Source organism: Rhizopus delemar, genomic scaffold (genome assembly GCF_000149305.1).
Source record: "Rhizopus delemar RA 99-880 supercont3.1 genomic scaffold, whole genome shotgun sequence".
Taxonomy (NCBI): domain Eukaryota; kingdom Fungi; phylum Mucoromycota; class Mucoromycetes; order Mucorales; family Rhizopodaceae; genus Rhizopus; species Rhizopus delemar.
In genome coordinates, this window is record NW_027137827.1 from 2,164,617 (window position 1) to 2,181,557 (window position 16,941).

The window sequence follows — 16,941 nt, forward strand, 5'->3', positions numbered from 1 at the left end:
ATAAATACAAAAATGATAGCAAGCATGATTACTATTATGGACCAATACGCATTACCCGGGATTTTAAATGCAGGGCAGCTGTCCTCCATGCCAAGTATTTCATATAAACTTATAATAATCAATTACAAATTGCGAATAACAGCCATACTGTGATTCGAATCAAATAACAGTATCTTTTATTCTATTTATGCTTGATATACTTACCGAATCACTTTCTATTGATTATCAACATTATTTTTCATTCTTGAAAGAAAGGTGAACACGTAGTGTGTAACATATATTATTTCTGACAGCTATTAAATTCATTATCAGATGTGTGCCCCTTGCTCCTTTTTTTTTTTTTTTTTTTTTTTTGTCAAAACAAGTTCTATTCTTGATCTATAATGAATTAAAGTTATCTCATGCTCACTAATGACTCGACTGATTTATTATTGTAAAGTACACACATCTGAATGGATCGTAATGGATTGCTTTTTATAGTGACAGTTATTTTCCCTTGAAAAAGAGGGGTTATACAAACAACGTATTTTTAAGCTGCGTCAATTAAGCCAAAGAAAGAAATCACATTTTTCTGTTTTTCTATTCTTTTTCTTCCTCTCTATCTTTTCCTTTGTGTTCATATGGTTACTATCAAAAGAAGAAATATTTCACAAGGAATAGAGAAAGAACCAATTTTCGATATAGAAAAAGAAAAACTAAAATATGATCAACAGCCATCAATTCTATCAAACAAGGTACACATAAATTTTATTGCTATCAACAGTCAATTTATATCCTCCATCAGAAGGCTGTGTTTATACAAGAAAATAAGCACGTCATCATTGCTACCTTATTAACACTGTTATCATGGTGGACACGATTCAGAAAGATTTCAATGAATAATATGGTCGTTTGGGATGAAGCTCACTTTGGCCAAGTAATCGAATGATAAATGAGCCAAGAGAAAAAAAAATATATATACTTATTGCTTTATGTAGTTTGGCTCACATTATTTAAAGCACGATTTTTATTTTGATGTACATCCACCACTTGGTAAAATACTTGTAGGCTTATCAGGTTGGTTAGCTGGTTATGATGGATCATTCTCATTTGAATCTGGTGCTGTGTATCCTGAACATGTCAACTATACTGTGATGCGGATATTCAATGCCTTTTTTGGTGCCATGATGGTTCCTATCTCTTATTTAACTGCTGTTCAATTCAACCTGTCTTTGAAAGCCAGCTTATTGACATCAACCATGGTATTATTAGGTAAGCACTCATTTACTTTATGTGCTTGATTAACAAATTATTCTGTAGACAATGCCTTTCTTACAATCAGTCGATTCATCTTGTTGGATTCCATGTTGTTGTTCTTCACTTGTACATCACTCTATACCTTATCGGTATTTCACAATCAACGTCAAAAGTAAGCGCAATCACATTCATTTTTTCAACTTGACCTGATCTCTTCCTTCAGTTCATTTTCCTCTCAGTGGTGGACTTGGCTTGGACTGACAGGTGTTTCCTTAGGCTGTGTGTTGAGTGTGAAGTGGGTAGGTTTATTTGCTGTTGCACTCGTGGGCATATATACCATTGAGGATTTGTGGGATATGTGGGGTGATATTCGAATGACCAAGAAGATGTATGTGAGCCACTGGTTGGCACGTATGACCTGTCTGATCTTTGTCCCATTTTCGATCTATGTTTTTTCATTCGTGCTGCACTTTAAATTGCTTTATAAGAGTGGTCCTGGAGATGGCCAGATGAGTTCTTTGTTTCAAGCTAATCTGGAGGGCAACTCAATGACTTCCAACCCACTCGAGGTTGCCTATGGCTCAAATGTGACGATCAGAAATGCAGGCTATGGTGGTGGCTTACTTCACTCACACGTTCATACTTACCCTGAGGGGTCTGAACAGCAGCAGATCACTTGTTATCACCACAAGGATGAAAACAATCACTGGACCATTCGACCTCCTCGACAGGACACATTTGACCCACTCGATAGCCCAGACCTCATTCATTTCCTCAAGGATGGGGATCTTGTTCGTCTGGTTCATATCCCTACCGGCCGTAACCTTCACAGCCACAGGATTGATGCACCCATCTCTCCAGGATGGGAAGTGAGTGGATATGGTAACGACACAATAGGTGACATTCAAGACAATTGGAAGGTAGAGGTTGTTCATGACATGGTTCACAAAAACAAGGACCGTGTGCACTCCTTGACGACCCGGTTTCGACTTCGCCATCAAACGCTCGGATGCCTCTTGACGGCCGATAACACTGTCTTGCCGGACTGGGGATTCAAACAGGCCGAGGTGTTTTGTGATCCGAGAGAGACGGGTGATTCTTATGCGATGTGGAATGTGGAGCAGCACTGGAACGATCGGTTACCACCCGCCCCACCCAACGCATACCGTGCCCCCTTTTGGCGCAACTTTATCGATCTGAACGTGGCCATGTGGACAGCAAATAATGCATTGATACCTGATGTGGATAAGGTGGATCTTTTGGCTTCCAGTCCTTTAGAATGGCCAATGGTGACTGTGGGCCTTCGTATGTGTGGCTGGGGGGATAAAGAGGTCAAGTATTATTTATTAGGAAACCCTATTGTCTGGTGGCTATCGATCAGTGCCATCTTCACATTTTGTTTAACTACCGGGATTTATATGGTACGTATGCAAAGAAGCATAATAGACATGACGCAGGGTAAGTAAATCGATTTATATTCTCTCCCCCCCCCCTTTTTTTTTTCAAGAATAACTCATGTTATTATTGCTTTTATAGCCCAGTGGAACCATTTTTTGTATGTAGGCAGAACCTTGTTTCTTGGATGGTTCTTACATTACATTCCTTTCTTTATCATGGGTCGCGTTACTTATTTGCATCATTACTTCCCCGCACTCTACTTTAGTATCTTGATGGTTCCCTTCTTGATCGATCATTTTACCCAACGAAAAAGTCAAAGAGTACAGTGGGCCGTGTTTGCTCCCATCTATGCTGCTGTCATTATCACCTTTATTCATTTTGCGCCCATTTCATTTGGCTTAGAAGGACCAATCACAAACTACATGCACCTTGAATGGCGTAAATCGTGGGGCATTATTCATGAAGAAGCTTGAATGAACTTATTCCTGATTGAGTATGTTGTACACTGTTTTTACAAACATATTCTTGCACTTTTAGAGAAAAAAAAAATAAAAATTATATTTAGAGCATTTGAATTAAAAAAAAATGCAGTTTTCAGGGTCGTCTTCTCTTTCTTTATTTTTATACATGAAGGTGAAAAAGGAGACATAAATGATGAATAAAAAAAAATGAAGTATCAATTCTAAAAATGGAAATTGATGATGAAGCTTGTCCCTTGATAAATGTTGTAGACTTTAATTAATAGCTAGAATTGAAAGAACATCAATTGGAGAAAATTGGGTCATACAAAATCTATAAGGCAGTAGAACAAGAGTGCTTCTTTTCCTTCTTATAAAAAAAATATGTATGCTTGAAGCAGCAAGAGCACTGAAAATGATCAAGACTATGGTTCTAAATTGGGCAAAGAAAAGAGCATGGGAGACTTATAAAAGAGCTCATGAATGATAAACCTGGTTCGATCTTGGATGAAACGATGGATAACTTGATAAACTAGTTTGTGGACCATTCGGTTTCTAAAACTATCATTTATGGGAGAATAAAGAATCAGATTGAAGAAAATTCACTTTCATTCTGTCGAAAGAACAATGTGAGTATGATCGTATCTATCTTCTTGCCTATTCATCTGAGCTTAATCACACAGAATAATCCTAAATGTACGTAAGCCTAAGGGAGTGAAGCTTCCAGAAGAAGAAAGTTTGATTTCCCAGAATTAAAGATGTATGTAGCAAATTTCTCGTCAGTGACCTTTGAGAAGCCTGAACCCTTGTCTGGGCTCAAACGTCCCAAGTATCCATTTCCTTATTTAACGCAACTGGCTTACCCAAACAAGCTCTTTACCCAATCTTAAAGATAATAATATCATTCTCTGTAATATTAATCACTGAAACGTGGCTTCTCTCTTCTAGTCGTTATCCAGTTTCAAGGAAGCATTTTCATACCTATGATCAACCCACGGTACTTGAATTCCTCGATATCAAGTCAACGTATGATACTATAGATCATATACGAATTTGGAACTCTTTGCAATCGATATCCTCAGTGTCTCTAATCATCCTATTACAAAACCTACTCAATGATGTTCAAATTGAGCTGCTCCTATAGAATGCCAAATCTTTCCGTTTTTCTCCCGCTACTGGTGTTCTCCAGGGATCGATCCTCTCACCATTTCTGTGCCCCATTTATATTAACAATCTGCCCAGATTATTCCGTCCTTGCCCTCTTGTTGATAGTCTTGACCCTATCCAGCTTGCCTCATTAATGAACTGTACGCTAACGATGTGGTCCTTATTGCTGACAAGTATAAAATGGCAGAGCTCTTACAACTTTGCGAACAACGCAATCTCGAGTTAGGTTTTCGTTGGAACTCTAGTAAATGCATGATACTTGACGACAGTCCTCAGCCTTTACAATATCCTCTTTATGATACTACCATCCAAATTCAAGCTTCTTTCTTCTACCTAAGCACTCTTTTTAAACCAGGAGGTTACCTCCATACGCAAGAACTTGTTACCAATTATGTTTCCAAAGCCTTGGCAACAATGAATCAGCTCTCCTCCATTGATGTTAATCCCAAAGGTTTCAGTCGTCTTCTTGCCGCTTGTTTCTATTCACAAATAGTACGCTCATAATTCGAATATGTTTTGGCCATTCATACATTAATATCAGCTCAGATGGTTCAATTTGAAAACTCTCAAAAACACTGTTTACATACAATTTTTTGTGATTTTTCATGCTCCTCAGTCAACATCATGCTGCACCTGTTTAAACTACCCATTATGAAAAAACAGATCAACATCCTACAGACTTAATTCCTTCTACGTTCCTTATATATTCCTGATGATACACTCCTTTCTCATCTGCTACACCACATCAAGCAGCATTTTGATGGACGCCAATGACACACACTTTCGAAAACAGTACTATGACAGCGTTGTTCACGATCAGGCGATACCCTCTGTGCTCGCTACTTTAAGGCCATTAAGCGCGGGCTCCTGCAAGACAAACATTTACAAAGACAATCAGCTCATCACTCTAAGTCACTCTCTCTTTGTCGTCCTTCTTTGTCCTTGGATCTTACACTTTGGCTTCCCATGTCCTACTCTGAACGAAGCAGATGTGTCCATTGGAGACTTGGTTGGTCACCAGGCAACCAACCAAAGCCCTGTCACAAGCATCCTGACCGCTCTCATTCTAAGTAACATGTCATTCAATGTCTCGATATGCATCGAAGGTTATAAATGCCGACTACTATTGAGAATACCTTGTCTTACCTTTTGAACTTACTATCCACTCGCAAACCGTGTTCCTTTCAATCTGCTTCTTCTTGGTTTCTCGGATGGCCTACCATATATCTGATTCTTTTTGAGCTCGATCGTCCATATCATCAAAAATTGCCCTCCTCCCCTCATCTCCCCTATTTTCCGGAAAATGACTCTCGGATTAGTAGCCACAGAACTCATACTGATGTCTATGATATGTCTTTCCCTTCTTACTCGTCTACTTTTCTTTTACTGTTTTCGTCCTTGATCTCAAAGGATGTTTTTTGATCTTCTTATGTTTCTTGATATGACTTGGGCGATTAAGGTGTATTCAAAACGCCGTGCGCTCACGTAATTTCTTTAATATAAATAAAAAAATTTAATCATACAGCAGAATATTGTTGCGGTTTTTTTAAAAAAAGGTAGTCAGACTTTAGTCAAGCCCGTTAGACCCTATTTTTTTTTAAATAATACATCTACTTTAGCCCCTGTAACCTTTCTGGGTCTTTTCTCCACTGCCTCAAGACTACCTTCTTCGAACTTGCCCAGTGCAACTGTAACGCTGAATATCTCACCAAGAGCCGCCTTGATTTGTCTATCCTTGAATGCCCTGTATACAAAATTTTTTTTGTAAAAGAAGTTATTTTTATTAAACTTGGAGCCACACATCGCGGAGTGGTGTGACTAGATTATTATTAAATGAATAAATCTGGAATATAAGGATCATAGAAATATAGTAGTATTGAAACGGAAAGGAAACCAATGTAATTAGTAGAGCAAAGGATGTTCATTTGTAAGGATCCCAGTCTTCAGACCCTAACGTGTTATGCTTTTCACCACCCGAATTACTAGTCAGCACTTCAAAGAGCGTCTTTAACTAGGCCCAATGTAACAAAAGTGAGTGGAGAAAGAAAAACAAATAGTTAAAAGAAAAAAATATTTAAGTCTAAAGTTTTTTCTTCTTTTTTTTCTTGTGCTTTCTCAAATTTAGTAAATATTAAATTTGCATGAGGTTGTCATCATTCAAATCCAGAGTAAACAATTAAAACTATTTGCTTACAATTCTCTATGCTAATATCTTTTGTATTTTCGTGCCAAGTCACTATCTCATACACTTGTATTTGCTCTTAATCCTTATAGTCTTCGATGAGTTTTAATAAACATGAACTTCTCTCATTTTTTCCAGAACCACTTCTCAAATTTGCTGAAAAAGACAGTAGATGATTTCAAAAACGACAAGTCAAACTGAGAACGATAATTTGATATGAAAACATTGTACATTTCATTCCGAAGATATTAGTATACTTTTGAGAAAAAAATTTATGCAAATAAAATAGAAAAAATGGTGCAAAAGATAGAATAAGAGTAATAGCAATAATGAGTACATATAATAAAAGAAAAAAAAATTAGTGCGTAGAAAATAGATAATATATCACTACATGAAACTTGTCAATGACTCCAAACCTACATTCAATGATAAAAGGTGTAACAACTGAATGTTAAAGTAAATGGCTTTTGAGATCTAATAACCAGAATCAATTTCATGGTTTTGTTTCTTATCTAAATAATTGCCAGAATAATCTTTGTTCATATGATTTATAATGTCTACTAAAGAATGGAACAAAAACTTGCTCTAGTCCTGTCATACGGCCTTTGTTGCATATAACACATTTCTTACTCTTATTCTTATGGCAAACATCTTTCATGATCGTTGCATTTTTATAATCTTTAAGCACTTCTTTCTTGAAATACTCTGCTCACTTGGTAAACCTTACCAACATGCATTCTTTGAAAGGTCTTATGTCTTGAGTGCCCTCATGAGTTAAACGCAAACGTAAAACATTACTCTGGAAAGCTTCAAGATCACATTTCATCCCAAAAGAAGGGTTAAAAACTTCTCCGTGTGATGCAAAAAGAGACACAGATTGGGAATTTTCAATGCTACGTGCGGTTATGTCCTTTTTTCGTAGCCACGTATCACAGAAGAAATTGGGGAGATGTTAAAGATCTAATTGTTCTTGTCTTTTCTTGTTACGAACGACCTAATAATCTCTTTTATATAGTACCCAACGCTGTCACACTTTAATAAAATGTAATTAACTACTGAAATGGTACGACCGCTGCCTTAGAGAATCACTCAGCAATGAAAACCCCAAAGTCAGTCATAAGGCAAAAATAAAAAAAAAAAATACAAAGAATTCTCGGAGCTTGGATCAATAACAGTTCAATTTTCTCTAGTTTAAATAAACCTTTGATGAGTTTAAAGCCCTTTTCTAATAGGACGTATGAAGAAAGCAAAGCTTTATAGTCTCTCTTTATTGCTACATTTATTCCGGTAATTTGTGATTAACAAATGAAACCATCGAAATCATTCCACATTACCTGATTCTGATTGTTGAAGTCTCCTTTTTCAGAAATCCATTTCACTTAATTTTGCTTATAGCTACAAACCACCAATATTCAAATCGAGCTCAGGAAAGTGTAAAGGAAGATGAGCATAGCGATATCTTCAATACGCAATATATTTTGTTATATTCTCATAATCGTATATAGTAGCAGGAGCGAAGGTGACTTTCACTGTGTTATCAATTTTTTTCTTTAGAAATACTGAATTCTTGAATGTATCTGATTAAAATTTGCATGGAACTCAATTTTTTAAGTCGCGCTTTTTTTTTTTTTCTGGAGTACATGAATAATTTGTATATGAAAAGGCATTTAAGAAGAAAAGTGTGTAGCATAAATCCGCGTGTAACATTATTTGATTAACCAAATAGCAAACGCATATAAAGTTTCGCTTCTTCTTTCTTCTTACTTTTTTTATTTATTTTCTTCATGGGCAATATTAAGAGTAGTCTAAAAGGGGATAGATATAGCATATCATCCACTACTAGAGCTATTGACAAACAACTCAGGGATGAACAGAGGCAGAAAAAGAAAGAATTAAAATTGCTGCTATTAGGTTTTTACCAACACGTCAAATAAAAAATGTCCAAGGAAATTTATTCCAATTTGATAGGCGCAGGAGAGTCCGGAAAATCAACTGTCATTAAACAAATGCGATTAATCCATGCTTCTGGATTTAAAGCAAGTGAAAGAGAAGGTTTTAGAATCATTGTGTTCCTGAATGTCTTTTCAGCAATGCAGATCCTTTTGGAAATAGTGGACATACTTAATTTGAAATTGACAGATCCAATATTAAAATATGCACATATGTTTAAAAGCACACCTTCATTAGAAGAAAATCAACGCTTTCCAGAAATATATTATTCACCGTTGAAAGACTTGTGGAATGATTCAAGTATACAAGATGCATATCAAAAAGGAAATGCATTTGCTCTACACGATAATATCGCATAGTTAATAATAATTAATTAATATTTTAAGCTTTTTTTTAATTTTTTTTTTTTAATTTTTTTTTTTAATTTCTAGTTTTTATAATCAGTTAGATACACTCTGGAATCCAAATTATAAACCTTCAGATGGAGACATTATTCGTTGTAGAGCAAAAACAACGGGTATTTCAGAAACTGCATTTCATTTGGGTGGCTTGACTTATCGTATGTTTGATGTGGGCGGACAAAGAAGTGAAAGAAAAAAATGGTAGGAAAAAAAGTATTGTTTGAGAAGAGAGATTGATGTTTAAGAAAGGATTCATTGCTTTGATAATGTCACGGCTATTTTGTTTGTTGTTGCCATTAGTGGTTATGATCAATGTTTAATAGAAGACAGAGCTTCGGTAAGGTTAAGACAATAAAGTGACTACTTGGTCTAATAGGATTGTAATAGAATCAAGTAATATGAATTGTGTGTAACAATAATTAAAGACTAAAGAGACTATTTAGATGCATGAAGCCTTAATGTTATTTGATACAATATGTAATTCTTATTGGTTTATAAATACATCCATGCTTTTACTGTTAAACAAGATTGATATTTTTAAAAAGAAAATTAATGATTCACCTATTGAAAGCTATTTCCCAGATTATCAAGGTAATTAAAGACAACAATAGCAAGTCTATTTTTAACAAAAAAGCCTAATTTAGGCACAGATCTGGATGCAGCAAGAAACTATTTTAAACAAAGATTTCAAAGCTTAAATAGAAACCCAGATAAAAGGATCTATGTTCATTTTACAGATGCGACAGATACAACTTTATTACAAAACGTAATGATTGCTGTATCGGATATTGTTGTAAATGAAAATTTAAATAGAATCATGATTGTTTAAATATCATCCTCTTTGTTACAAAATATTAAGGGTTCATTGGGTGGAAATTTGGTCATGCCTAATAATACAAAGTCTTTTGCTCGCTTGCCAGTCTTTGTGCTTACATCATATCGTGTAATCAATTCTGCAATCATATATTTGATTTCATTCACTGCAAAATAACGACCTGGGCATGCATGAGCACCTATACCAAACGAAAGATGGTTTAAACCGATCGTGGTTGACTTGAGTGAGATGTTTTCCTTTGTAAATCGATAGGGATCAAATGTATTGAGATCGGCTGATTGGATGTAGGTTGGATCATGATGAGCTTGATCCAAGGCAAGCACTACCATTGCGCCCTCTGGTACGATGTGGCCTGAAGAAAGCAGGGTATCACGCATCGTAAGGTGGTGCAAACCAAGGTAGTCGGCATTGCATCGAAATACTTCTCTGAGAAATGAATCCATCAGGGTCAAAGTTGCTACATTTTCGGGTGTCAAGTCGCCATGGAGTGTCTTCAATTCATCTCGAAGGGCTTGCATTAATTCAGGTCGACAGGCCAATTCATGCAGGGACAGTGTGGCAAAATGAGAGGTGGTATGAATGCTAGCTAAAGCAATGTCCTTGAAATGATAAGCCACATCGGCTACTGGACGAAGGGTCCCATCTTCCTTAGGCACATTGAGCGACATGGTGGCAAAGGTCGGTTCAATTTCAGCACCTGCTCGTACCTTTTCCAGTTCGGGTACAAGACGAGTCATAATCAAGTCCATTTCGTGCTCAACAGAAAAGTAACTGCGTAGCAAGAACCGACCTAGCCAACCGGGTAACAAAGTCAGGGCGATACCGGCACGAATGATCTTGCGAGTAAAAGCAGCCATTCCTTTGATGAATTCCTTATCATGACCAATATGGCTCACGGCAAAGCAAGGACAAGAGATACAGGAAACAACATAACTTAATGTCTCGAGCATATTGACCGTACGTTTTTCACCTTTTGGTATGCTTAATACTTCGCCAATTCCTCTTTTTAATGCTGTTTGAATGCGTTTTGAGAAAATATCAATTTGGTGTTCTTTAAAGTTATGCTTGATGGGATAAGTCACTACGGATAAAAATGAGCATGCTTGTGTGCATTCCATTTTTAACTTCATTACCCGGATTCTTTGCTCGTGGGCTTATTTTTTCTGGTATAAATTTGTGTCCATAAGACAGTTCAACAATTCGACTGGTAGGTACAAGATTTTCGACACCTTTCGGAAAATTAAAATCTTTGGTGGCCTTCATTACCTCTGGAATCAATTCCCCTGTGACAACAACAAGAGTGCCTTGTCCAGGTAATTTTAAACGGAAGCAAGGTCCATATTTGTCTTTCGCATGCTGGATAAATTCTCTAGGGTTGTGTTGTAATTGAAGTAAGTGGCCCAGAAAAGGAAGCGAGCCTTTAACAAGAGGGGGCAAATTGGATTTATCAGAATTTTTGGGTAACAATTTCCAAAGTAAAAAGGTTGCAGCAGCCACTGCAGATAATGTCAAATACTTATTATGTGTCATGATTGAAGATATAAAAAAAAGAAAAAGGGATTTATCTATTTTTTTTTTAAAATTTATTCGTCCTTTTTCAACTCGAATTTTAACCGCAAATTACTATATATTTTCCCGTGTCTCAGTTACTGTTTGATATATCCGCGCTATCCAAGTCATAGATTCAGTCAATGAGCTCATGAATGACAGCATGGTAGTTCAAGGTCCGTTTCAACAAACTTTAATTGGTTACTTTTATTCATTTGAACTCTTATTTGTTCGGTGCTCGGTAAAAGTCAAGGAACCATCCTTATTCAGTAGGTTATTGGCTGGCAGCTTTTCTCCTTTTATACGTTCACTTGAATCTTTTTTTTTTATTATTACTTCTTGTCTAGCCAATATTGGAACATTTCTTTGTGAATTTAATAGAGCAATTATTTTATTGACTTGAACAATATGGAGACTTATACATATTCAATGTATAATAACTATTTAAACCTCTGTGTTTTAGTGATTAGGAAAAAAAAAAAAGTAGTACAGAGCAGCGATCATGAGGTACTACATTATTTGAGAAAAGACACTGCTAATGTGGGGTTGAGTTATTAGTTTGACTACAGATCTTTTTTTTTTTTTTTTTTTTTTTTTTTTATGAATGAAAGTTCAAACGTTTATTAAAACGTACCAAAAAGTATAAGGATTAAGAGTGATGTAAGTATATGAAACAGTGACTTGTAAAATTACAAAAGATATTAACAAGTAATTGTAAGCAGATAGGTTTGATAGTTCCTTCTGGATTTGATTGACAACAATCCTATCCAAGACAGGTGTCTGTTCAAAGAAGAATTGTTGTCAGTGGGGTTATCCATATAAATCAGATGACTATAGCAAAAAAAAAAAAAAAAAAAAAAAAAAACATAGATTGTAAACTTGTCATGATAAATGTAAGATGTAATGTTTGGATAATCCAAGTGTAGATAAATCCTGAAATATCGAGCTACAGTTAGGATCTTTAGAATTTGACAAGTATTTCTTGAAAGCTGCGTTCCACAAGCCTTGTTTTTGAATACAAGTAAAGAGCATATACTGCTCTGTTTCTGGTAGCTTGCACAATTGGCAATATTCATCTTCTACGTTTGCTGGGATAACTCTGTGGAAGCTGGATCTAGTGGATAACTTCTTATGAAAAAGTCTGTGCCATACATTTCTTGGAATATGGTACATAGTGTTACTTATAAAAGTTTTCCAATTGTTATGGCTTATATTTGTGAATTTGTGTTGAAACTGGAAATTGACTATTCTTCATTACTCTTGTATTGGTATCATCATGGCTTAACTGTTGAATGAATGGATCAAAGCTGGTACTTGATTCAATTGGATGGTCTTCATAGTCAAATTCAAGGTTCGTTTGGTTCAGCTGACAATAAAGATGCAAAAAACGACTTGAAGGCAAGATTTCCAAAAAGAACAACATTTTTGATTTTGTATAAAATATTAAGAGTGTCACAACGTTGTCTGCTTTTGAACTGGATACCATTTGAAAGGAAACCTCGCTCAAAGAAATGATATGCTTCTTGTGCTTGGAAAAATTTGCTACACTTGAATCTTTCTTGTGGGCCTTCTTCGCATATATCTTTGAAGGGGATGAATTGACTAGTTTGTGATGATATTGTCAAGTCATTTTCGGTAGGTAAACGAGGACAGAAGCCCAAAGCACTAAACATGGGGATCAGTGGATGGGGGCCTTTCATATTGCCGTATAATCTGGAATGTTTGAATATCAAAGGGATGCCGTGTGAGGGAGCATCAAAGGAAGATTGCAGAGTAAATATCAACGTCTTGTACAGGAAGTCTGGTATCTTTTGACGACAGTTTAACAGCAATGGATTGATATATCGAAACTGGAAAACCTTTTGCTGGTCCTCTACATTCAATAATGAAACACCACCTTTGTTTTTCGGCTGTTCTAGAGTTGTCCGAGCAATCCTGGGAAACAGGTTGTGAGTCACAAATTGATACACAATAGAAAACACCTTGTTGTAAAAGCTTTTTGGGAGACTTGTAATTCGCAGAAAATGCCACAACTTGGAGAGTATGAATGATTCAAAACATGCGTCCTAAAAAAAGAAGAAACGATGAAATTACATCAGCGCTTGCAGAGGTGAATGATGAAAAAATCCTCCTTCAAGCCGCAGTCGAACAACAACGCTTGAGACAACTACGAAATGAAGTAAGCACACATAATAATGATAGCCCTATAACAATTCTCGTTTGATCGTCTCTAAAATTACTCTTTAGGTCACCAATGAGGACAGCACTGTTGCCAAAGCAACAAAAGAAACAAAAAAAAAAAAGAAATATTTCAGAATGTAAGACTGTTGTAGTTTGAATTGTGTTTTTCCTTGGCCTCTGATATTGTTTACATGTAGTTTAATGGAAAATGACATTGATGATTGTTCAATGACTGCAAAAATAAATAAAGGAACTAAAAGAAATAAGTTACAGCATGTAGATGATAATAACATCGTTGCTGTAGTAAAGAAATTAAAAGCAGTAAGTCAACAAAAAATCTTACGCCCTCGAGGAAGTTTGTACGTTTCCCTTCCCTGTCTCTTTGTTCGGAATCTGGTCTGGAGGTACCGAAAATCTAATCAATGGGCTGTCAGCAATAGAGGTAAGACACAGCTGAACCAACTCTACTTCTTTCTGTCTCACTTATTTTAATCCTTTATAGTGCCTTTTGTTTGAATTAGCAAGAATTTATGAAGAAGCTAGAAACTATAAAGAAGACAGTATGGAAAGAGTTGCACGTGGAAGTAAGCGCTTACAAAAATTTCTTTCGAAAGATTGGTTGACTGACGCGAAGATGGAGGAAGAGGAGGAAGAAGACGAGGAAGAAGACGAGGAAGTGACCAATTGAAATTTAAAAGCGACCAATTGACGGTGGAAGCACTGTACAGTGTTTTGCTTTTGGTTCAATAATATAGTTTATGCTTGAACAATAAAGTTAATGAATGAACAGTAAAATGCTTTTTTATTGTCAATACAAATAGGTACTATAAGATCAGTACTATTAATTGAGTTTTACGGATATATTCATTTATTTGTGATTGTTCATTGCTTGGGTACATATCTATAGTCAAAGCATGTATACAACAATTCAACATGTAGAAGCATTCGAAGAGACTAATTGGCCAGTACAAGCATTGGCTATGTTGACAGAGCTTGGAGAGACAGATGTCAAATTAGAGGTTGATGATGAGGTGGCCCATCTCATTTATGTATCATTGGCTAGCCTATTTGTTTTTGTCGCGATATACAATGGTATATTAGGGTATGGATACAGTACAAACTAGGCTAGAACTGGAAGTTAGTGGTTTTTATGAATCCAATATAATGCTTGTAAGTATTAGGTAAAGTAGAACAGATTGTTTCGGTTAAATAATGTCTTTGTAGTAAAGAAGTAAGGTCGAAAGTGTAATCACCAGGAGAACAAGTAAAGTTGATGTGCTGATATTTCATCAAGTTGATGTTCTACTATATTTGCATTTGTAGATTTTCCTTCTCTCTCTAATAACAGCAATATTTAACTTCCTTCAATATTGTCTTTAAAACATAAAAAAAAATAAAGGTATTAAGAAAAGCAGCTTATTGGAAAGATTTAATAAATGAAACTGTAAGTGTCAAATAATCATAATATTCACCGTGGATATATGGATTTTCATAATCAGAAGGATACTGTAGTGACTTCTCTATCAACTTCTATTTTTCCGTAAGTATTAATATTTATCAGTATTATGGTATAATGTTAGTTTTACCTTAAAACTAAAAAGGATTTCTAATGGCACCTCAAGTGATTTGTAGGTAGTCATTAAAGTAGGTAGAGTTAACTTGTTCAATAAAATAAAACTGTATCCGTTTTCTTTAGAAAAAGAGCTACAATATAGCTCAATGATGTTATCAACTACAAACACGCCAAACACGCGGAATTCTCTTGTGGATTTCGCCTGCTTAATTCGATATTGTAATTGTTGCTTCAAACTCTCCCCTAGACGGGCTCGGTCTTCTTCCTCCAATCGGTCATCAGCGCAATTGAGTTTCACTTCTCCACATCCTAGTTCTTGATTGCTGGTGTAAAGTAAAAAATCAGTTCGGACCATCTTTTCTGTATTGCCCTTATTTGTTGCAAAAGGCCGTTCCCTAAATGGGAGCATTAGACGGGAATTAATCTTTTACTAATTAAACACAGGCTTACCAACACAAGTTCACATTGGATCTTGAATTGAATATGAATCGAAACAAGATTGCTATATTTTGAAATGAAAAGTCAATCTCAGATTGCTTGTAACTATTGGTTAAAAGTGGTCTGTCCAGTATTTCTTTTAAATTAAGCAGAAATGTTCCTAAATCTCGTCGAAATAGGGTGTCTTCGGTAAGATGGTCTGGAATTGTTATTTGTGAGGGGAAGAATTCTTGTTTAACTAAGAGCGACTTAAAGAATTCTTAATTTCTATACACGTATCTATGTTTATTTATGAGCTTACCCTTCTCCATTTTCGAATTTCGCTGTATATCTCATCTGCGAAAACAAATGGACAAAGAAGAAGGTCCGCCGGACATACATGGTAATAGTTGATTGAAGATAAGCGTCTATAAAGTTTATATGTAAGTATACTTATTATTTTGAAAAAAAAATTAAGGGATTATAGTTTACAATCGCTCATCCAAGCTAAGATCATTATCCATATAGTAAATAGTTTTGTCGTTAAAGTGATTATTAACAAATTCATTCAATATTAGAACGTATTTTCGTCGATTTAGTATTTCACCGTATGTAGATGACGGTCCAGGTTCATTATACGTTTCATCTGTTGAATTTGTGATATCTGATGTAGGTTCTTCAGGTAACGCTATTTTATTGAAAGTTATTTATTAGAAATAATGAATATCAATGTGTTTGCTAAAACCACGCGTCCTCGAATAGATAGTTGCCATTGGGAATATATTCCACATTGAGTTTTCACATTTTGTAACAGCTGATCTTCCACATATCTACGTTGAGCTAGAGACTGAATAACAGGAAGTCCAAGATAACGGAGTGACCGGGGTTTAGTGTGATTATGCCATTTGACAACCCGATATTGTAGTAAAGTTTGTTGCCAGGATGAAGAAGCACAACCATTCAGAAAAATTGCCTCAGTCTTCAATAGATTAACTTTAGCATCGGACACTTGACCGTATAGGTGGAGATGGTATTGTACCCGCACAAAATCTTCAGGAGAGGAAAGAAAAACACATACGTCATCTGCATAAGCGAGTACCTTTAAATCAGGTGGTGGAGGTATATTTGAGGACAGCGGAATGAAGGAAAAACCAAGGATGGCGTTATCTTGAATGATGTGCCGTAGGAATGGTTCTAAGACAAGGTTGAACAGTAGTGGTGATAATGGATCACCTTGACGTAGTCCACGACATTGATTAATTTCATTTGTAAAGTGACCATTAATGTTGATCCGGACCCGATTACCAAAGAGGAGCCCAATAATAGAGTTTATCAAGACAGAAGGAAAACCGAATTTCAGCATGCCAGCTTGTAAATAAGAAGGATGTACTCAGTCATATGCTTTCTCCTGATCCAAGAGGAGTGCAATGTCATTTCGATTACACCGTCGAGCATGCTCCATAACCATATTGAGGACCAGCCCATTTTTGCAATAAAACGGTTTGGCATAAAACCCGTTTGACAACGATTGATGATGGGAGAGATCACTTGTCTCATTCTAGAATTGATGATTCGGGTGTAAATTTTGGCATCAC

General features: G+C 35.9%; 10 protein-coding genes across 10 annotated transcripts; 7 read left to right on the plus strand and 3 right to left on the minus strand.

The window, feature by feature from the left end:
- Nucleotides 1-883: 883 nt before the first annotated feature.
- On the plus strand, nt 884-1,412 carry RO3G_00854 (dolichyl-phosphate-mannose-protein mannosyltransferase; the record flags this gene model as incomplete). The annotated part of the gene is made up of 3 exons (XM_067655445.1): nt 884-916; nt 978-1,251; nt 1,300-1,412. 3 exons carry the CDS (start codon nt 884-886, stop codon nt 1,410-1,412), a joined length of 420 nt encoding a protein of 139 aa, XP_067511546.1.
- Nucleotides 1,413-1,784: 372 nt separating this feature from the next.
- On the plus strand, nt 1,785-3,107 carry RO3G_00855 (uncharacterized protein; the record flags this gene model as incomplete). The annotated part of the gene is made up of 2 exons (XM_067655446.1): nt 1,785-2,694; nt 2,800-3,107. The coding sequence occupies 2 exons, from the start codon at nt 1,785-1,787 to the stop codon at nt 3,105-3,107; spliced, it is 1,218 nt and encodes a 405-aa protein (XP_067511547.1).
- A 1,332-nt stretch (nt 3,108-4,439) lies between these two features.
- RO3G_00856 (uncharacterized protein) lies at nt 4,440-4,763 on the plus strand (the record flags this gene model as incomplete). The annotated part of the gene is made up of 1 exon (XM_067655447.1): nt 4,440-4,763. One exon carries the CDS (start codon nt 4,440-4,442, stop codon nt 4,761-4,763), a length of 324 nt encoding a protein of 107 aa, XP_067511548.1.
- Nucleotides 4,764-5,225: 462 nt separating this feature from the next.
- On the plus strand, nt 5,226-5,333 carry RO3G_00857 (uncharacterized protein; the record flags this gene model as incomplete). The annotated part of the gene is made up of 1 exon (XM_067655448.1): nt 5,226-5,333. One exon carries the CDS (start codon nt 5,226-5,228, stop codon nt 5,331-5,333), a length of 108 nt encoding a protein of 35 aa, XP_067511549.1.
- Nucleotides 5,334-8,378: 3,045 nt separating this feature from the next.
- On the plus strand, nt 8,379-8,997 carry RO3G_00858 (uncharacterized protein; the record flags this gene model as incomplete). Its single annotated transcript, XM_067655449.1, has 2 exons — nt 8,379-8,749; nt 8,823-8,997. 2 exons carry the CDS (start codon nt 8,379-8,381, stop codon nt 8,995-8,997), a joined length of 546 nt encoding a protein of 181 aa, XP_067511550.1.
- A 676-nt stretch (nt 8,998-9,673) lies between these two features.
- RO3G_00859 (uncharacterized protein) lies at nt 9,674-11,157 on the minus strand (the record flags this gene model as incomplete). Its single annotated transcript, XM_067655450.1, has 3 exons — nt 9,674-9,679; nt 9,726-10,708; nt 10,761-11,157. The coding sequence occupies 3 exons, from the start codon at nt 11,155-11,157 to the stop codon at nt 9,674-9,676; spliced, it is 1,386 nt and encodes a 461-aa protein (XP_067511551.1).
- A 1,364-nt stretch (nt 11,158-12,521) lies between these two features.
- Nucleotides 12,522-12,875, minus strand: RO3G_00860 (uncharacterized protein; the record flags this gene model as incomplete). The annotated part of the gene is made up of 1 exon (XM_067655451.1): nt 12,522-12,875. The coding sequence occupies one exon, from the start codon at nt 12,873-12,875 to the stop codon at nt 12,522-12,524; it is 354 nt and encodes a 117-aa protein (XP_067511552.1).
- Nucleotides 12,876-13,349: 474 nt separating this feature from the next.
- Nucleotides 13,350-14,044, plus strand: RO3G_00861 (uncharacterized protein; the record flags this gene model as incomplete). The annotated part of the gene is made up of 3 exons (XM_067655452.1): nt 13,350-13,354; nt 13,554-13,677; nt 13,859-14,044. The coding sequence occupies 3 exons, from the start codon at nt 13,350-13,352 to the stop codon at nt 14,042-14,044; spliced, it is 315 nt and encodes a 104-aa protein (XP_067511553.1).
- A 226-nt stretch (nt 14,045-14,270) lies between these two features.
- RO3G_00862 (uncharacterized protein) lies at nt 14,271-14,583 on the plus strand (the record flags this gene model as incomplete). The annotated part of the gene is made up of 3 exons (XM_067655453.1): nt 14,271-14,405; nt 14,458-14,526; nt 14,581-14,583. 3 exons carry the CDS (start codon nt 14,271-14,273, stop codon nt 14,581-14,583), a joined length of 207 nt encoding a protein of 68 aa, XP_067511554.1.
- Nucleotides 14,584-15,664: 1,081 nt separating this feature from the next.
- RO3G_00863 (uncharacterized protein) lies at nt 15,665-16,814 on the minus strand (the record flags this gene model as incomplete). The annotated part of the gene is made up of 4 exons (XM_067655454.1): nt 15,665-15,774; nt 15,954-16,034; nt 16,181-16,714; nt 16,790-16,814. 4 exons carry the CDS (start codon nt 16,812-16,814, stop codon nt 15,665-15,667), a joined length of 750 nt encoding a protein of 249 aa, XP_067511555.1.
- Between the last annotated feature and the right edge of the window lie 127 nt (nt 16,815-16,941).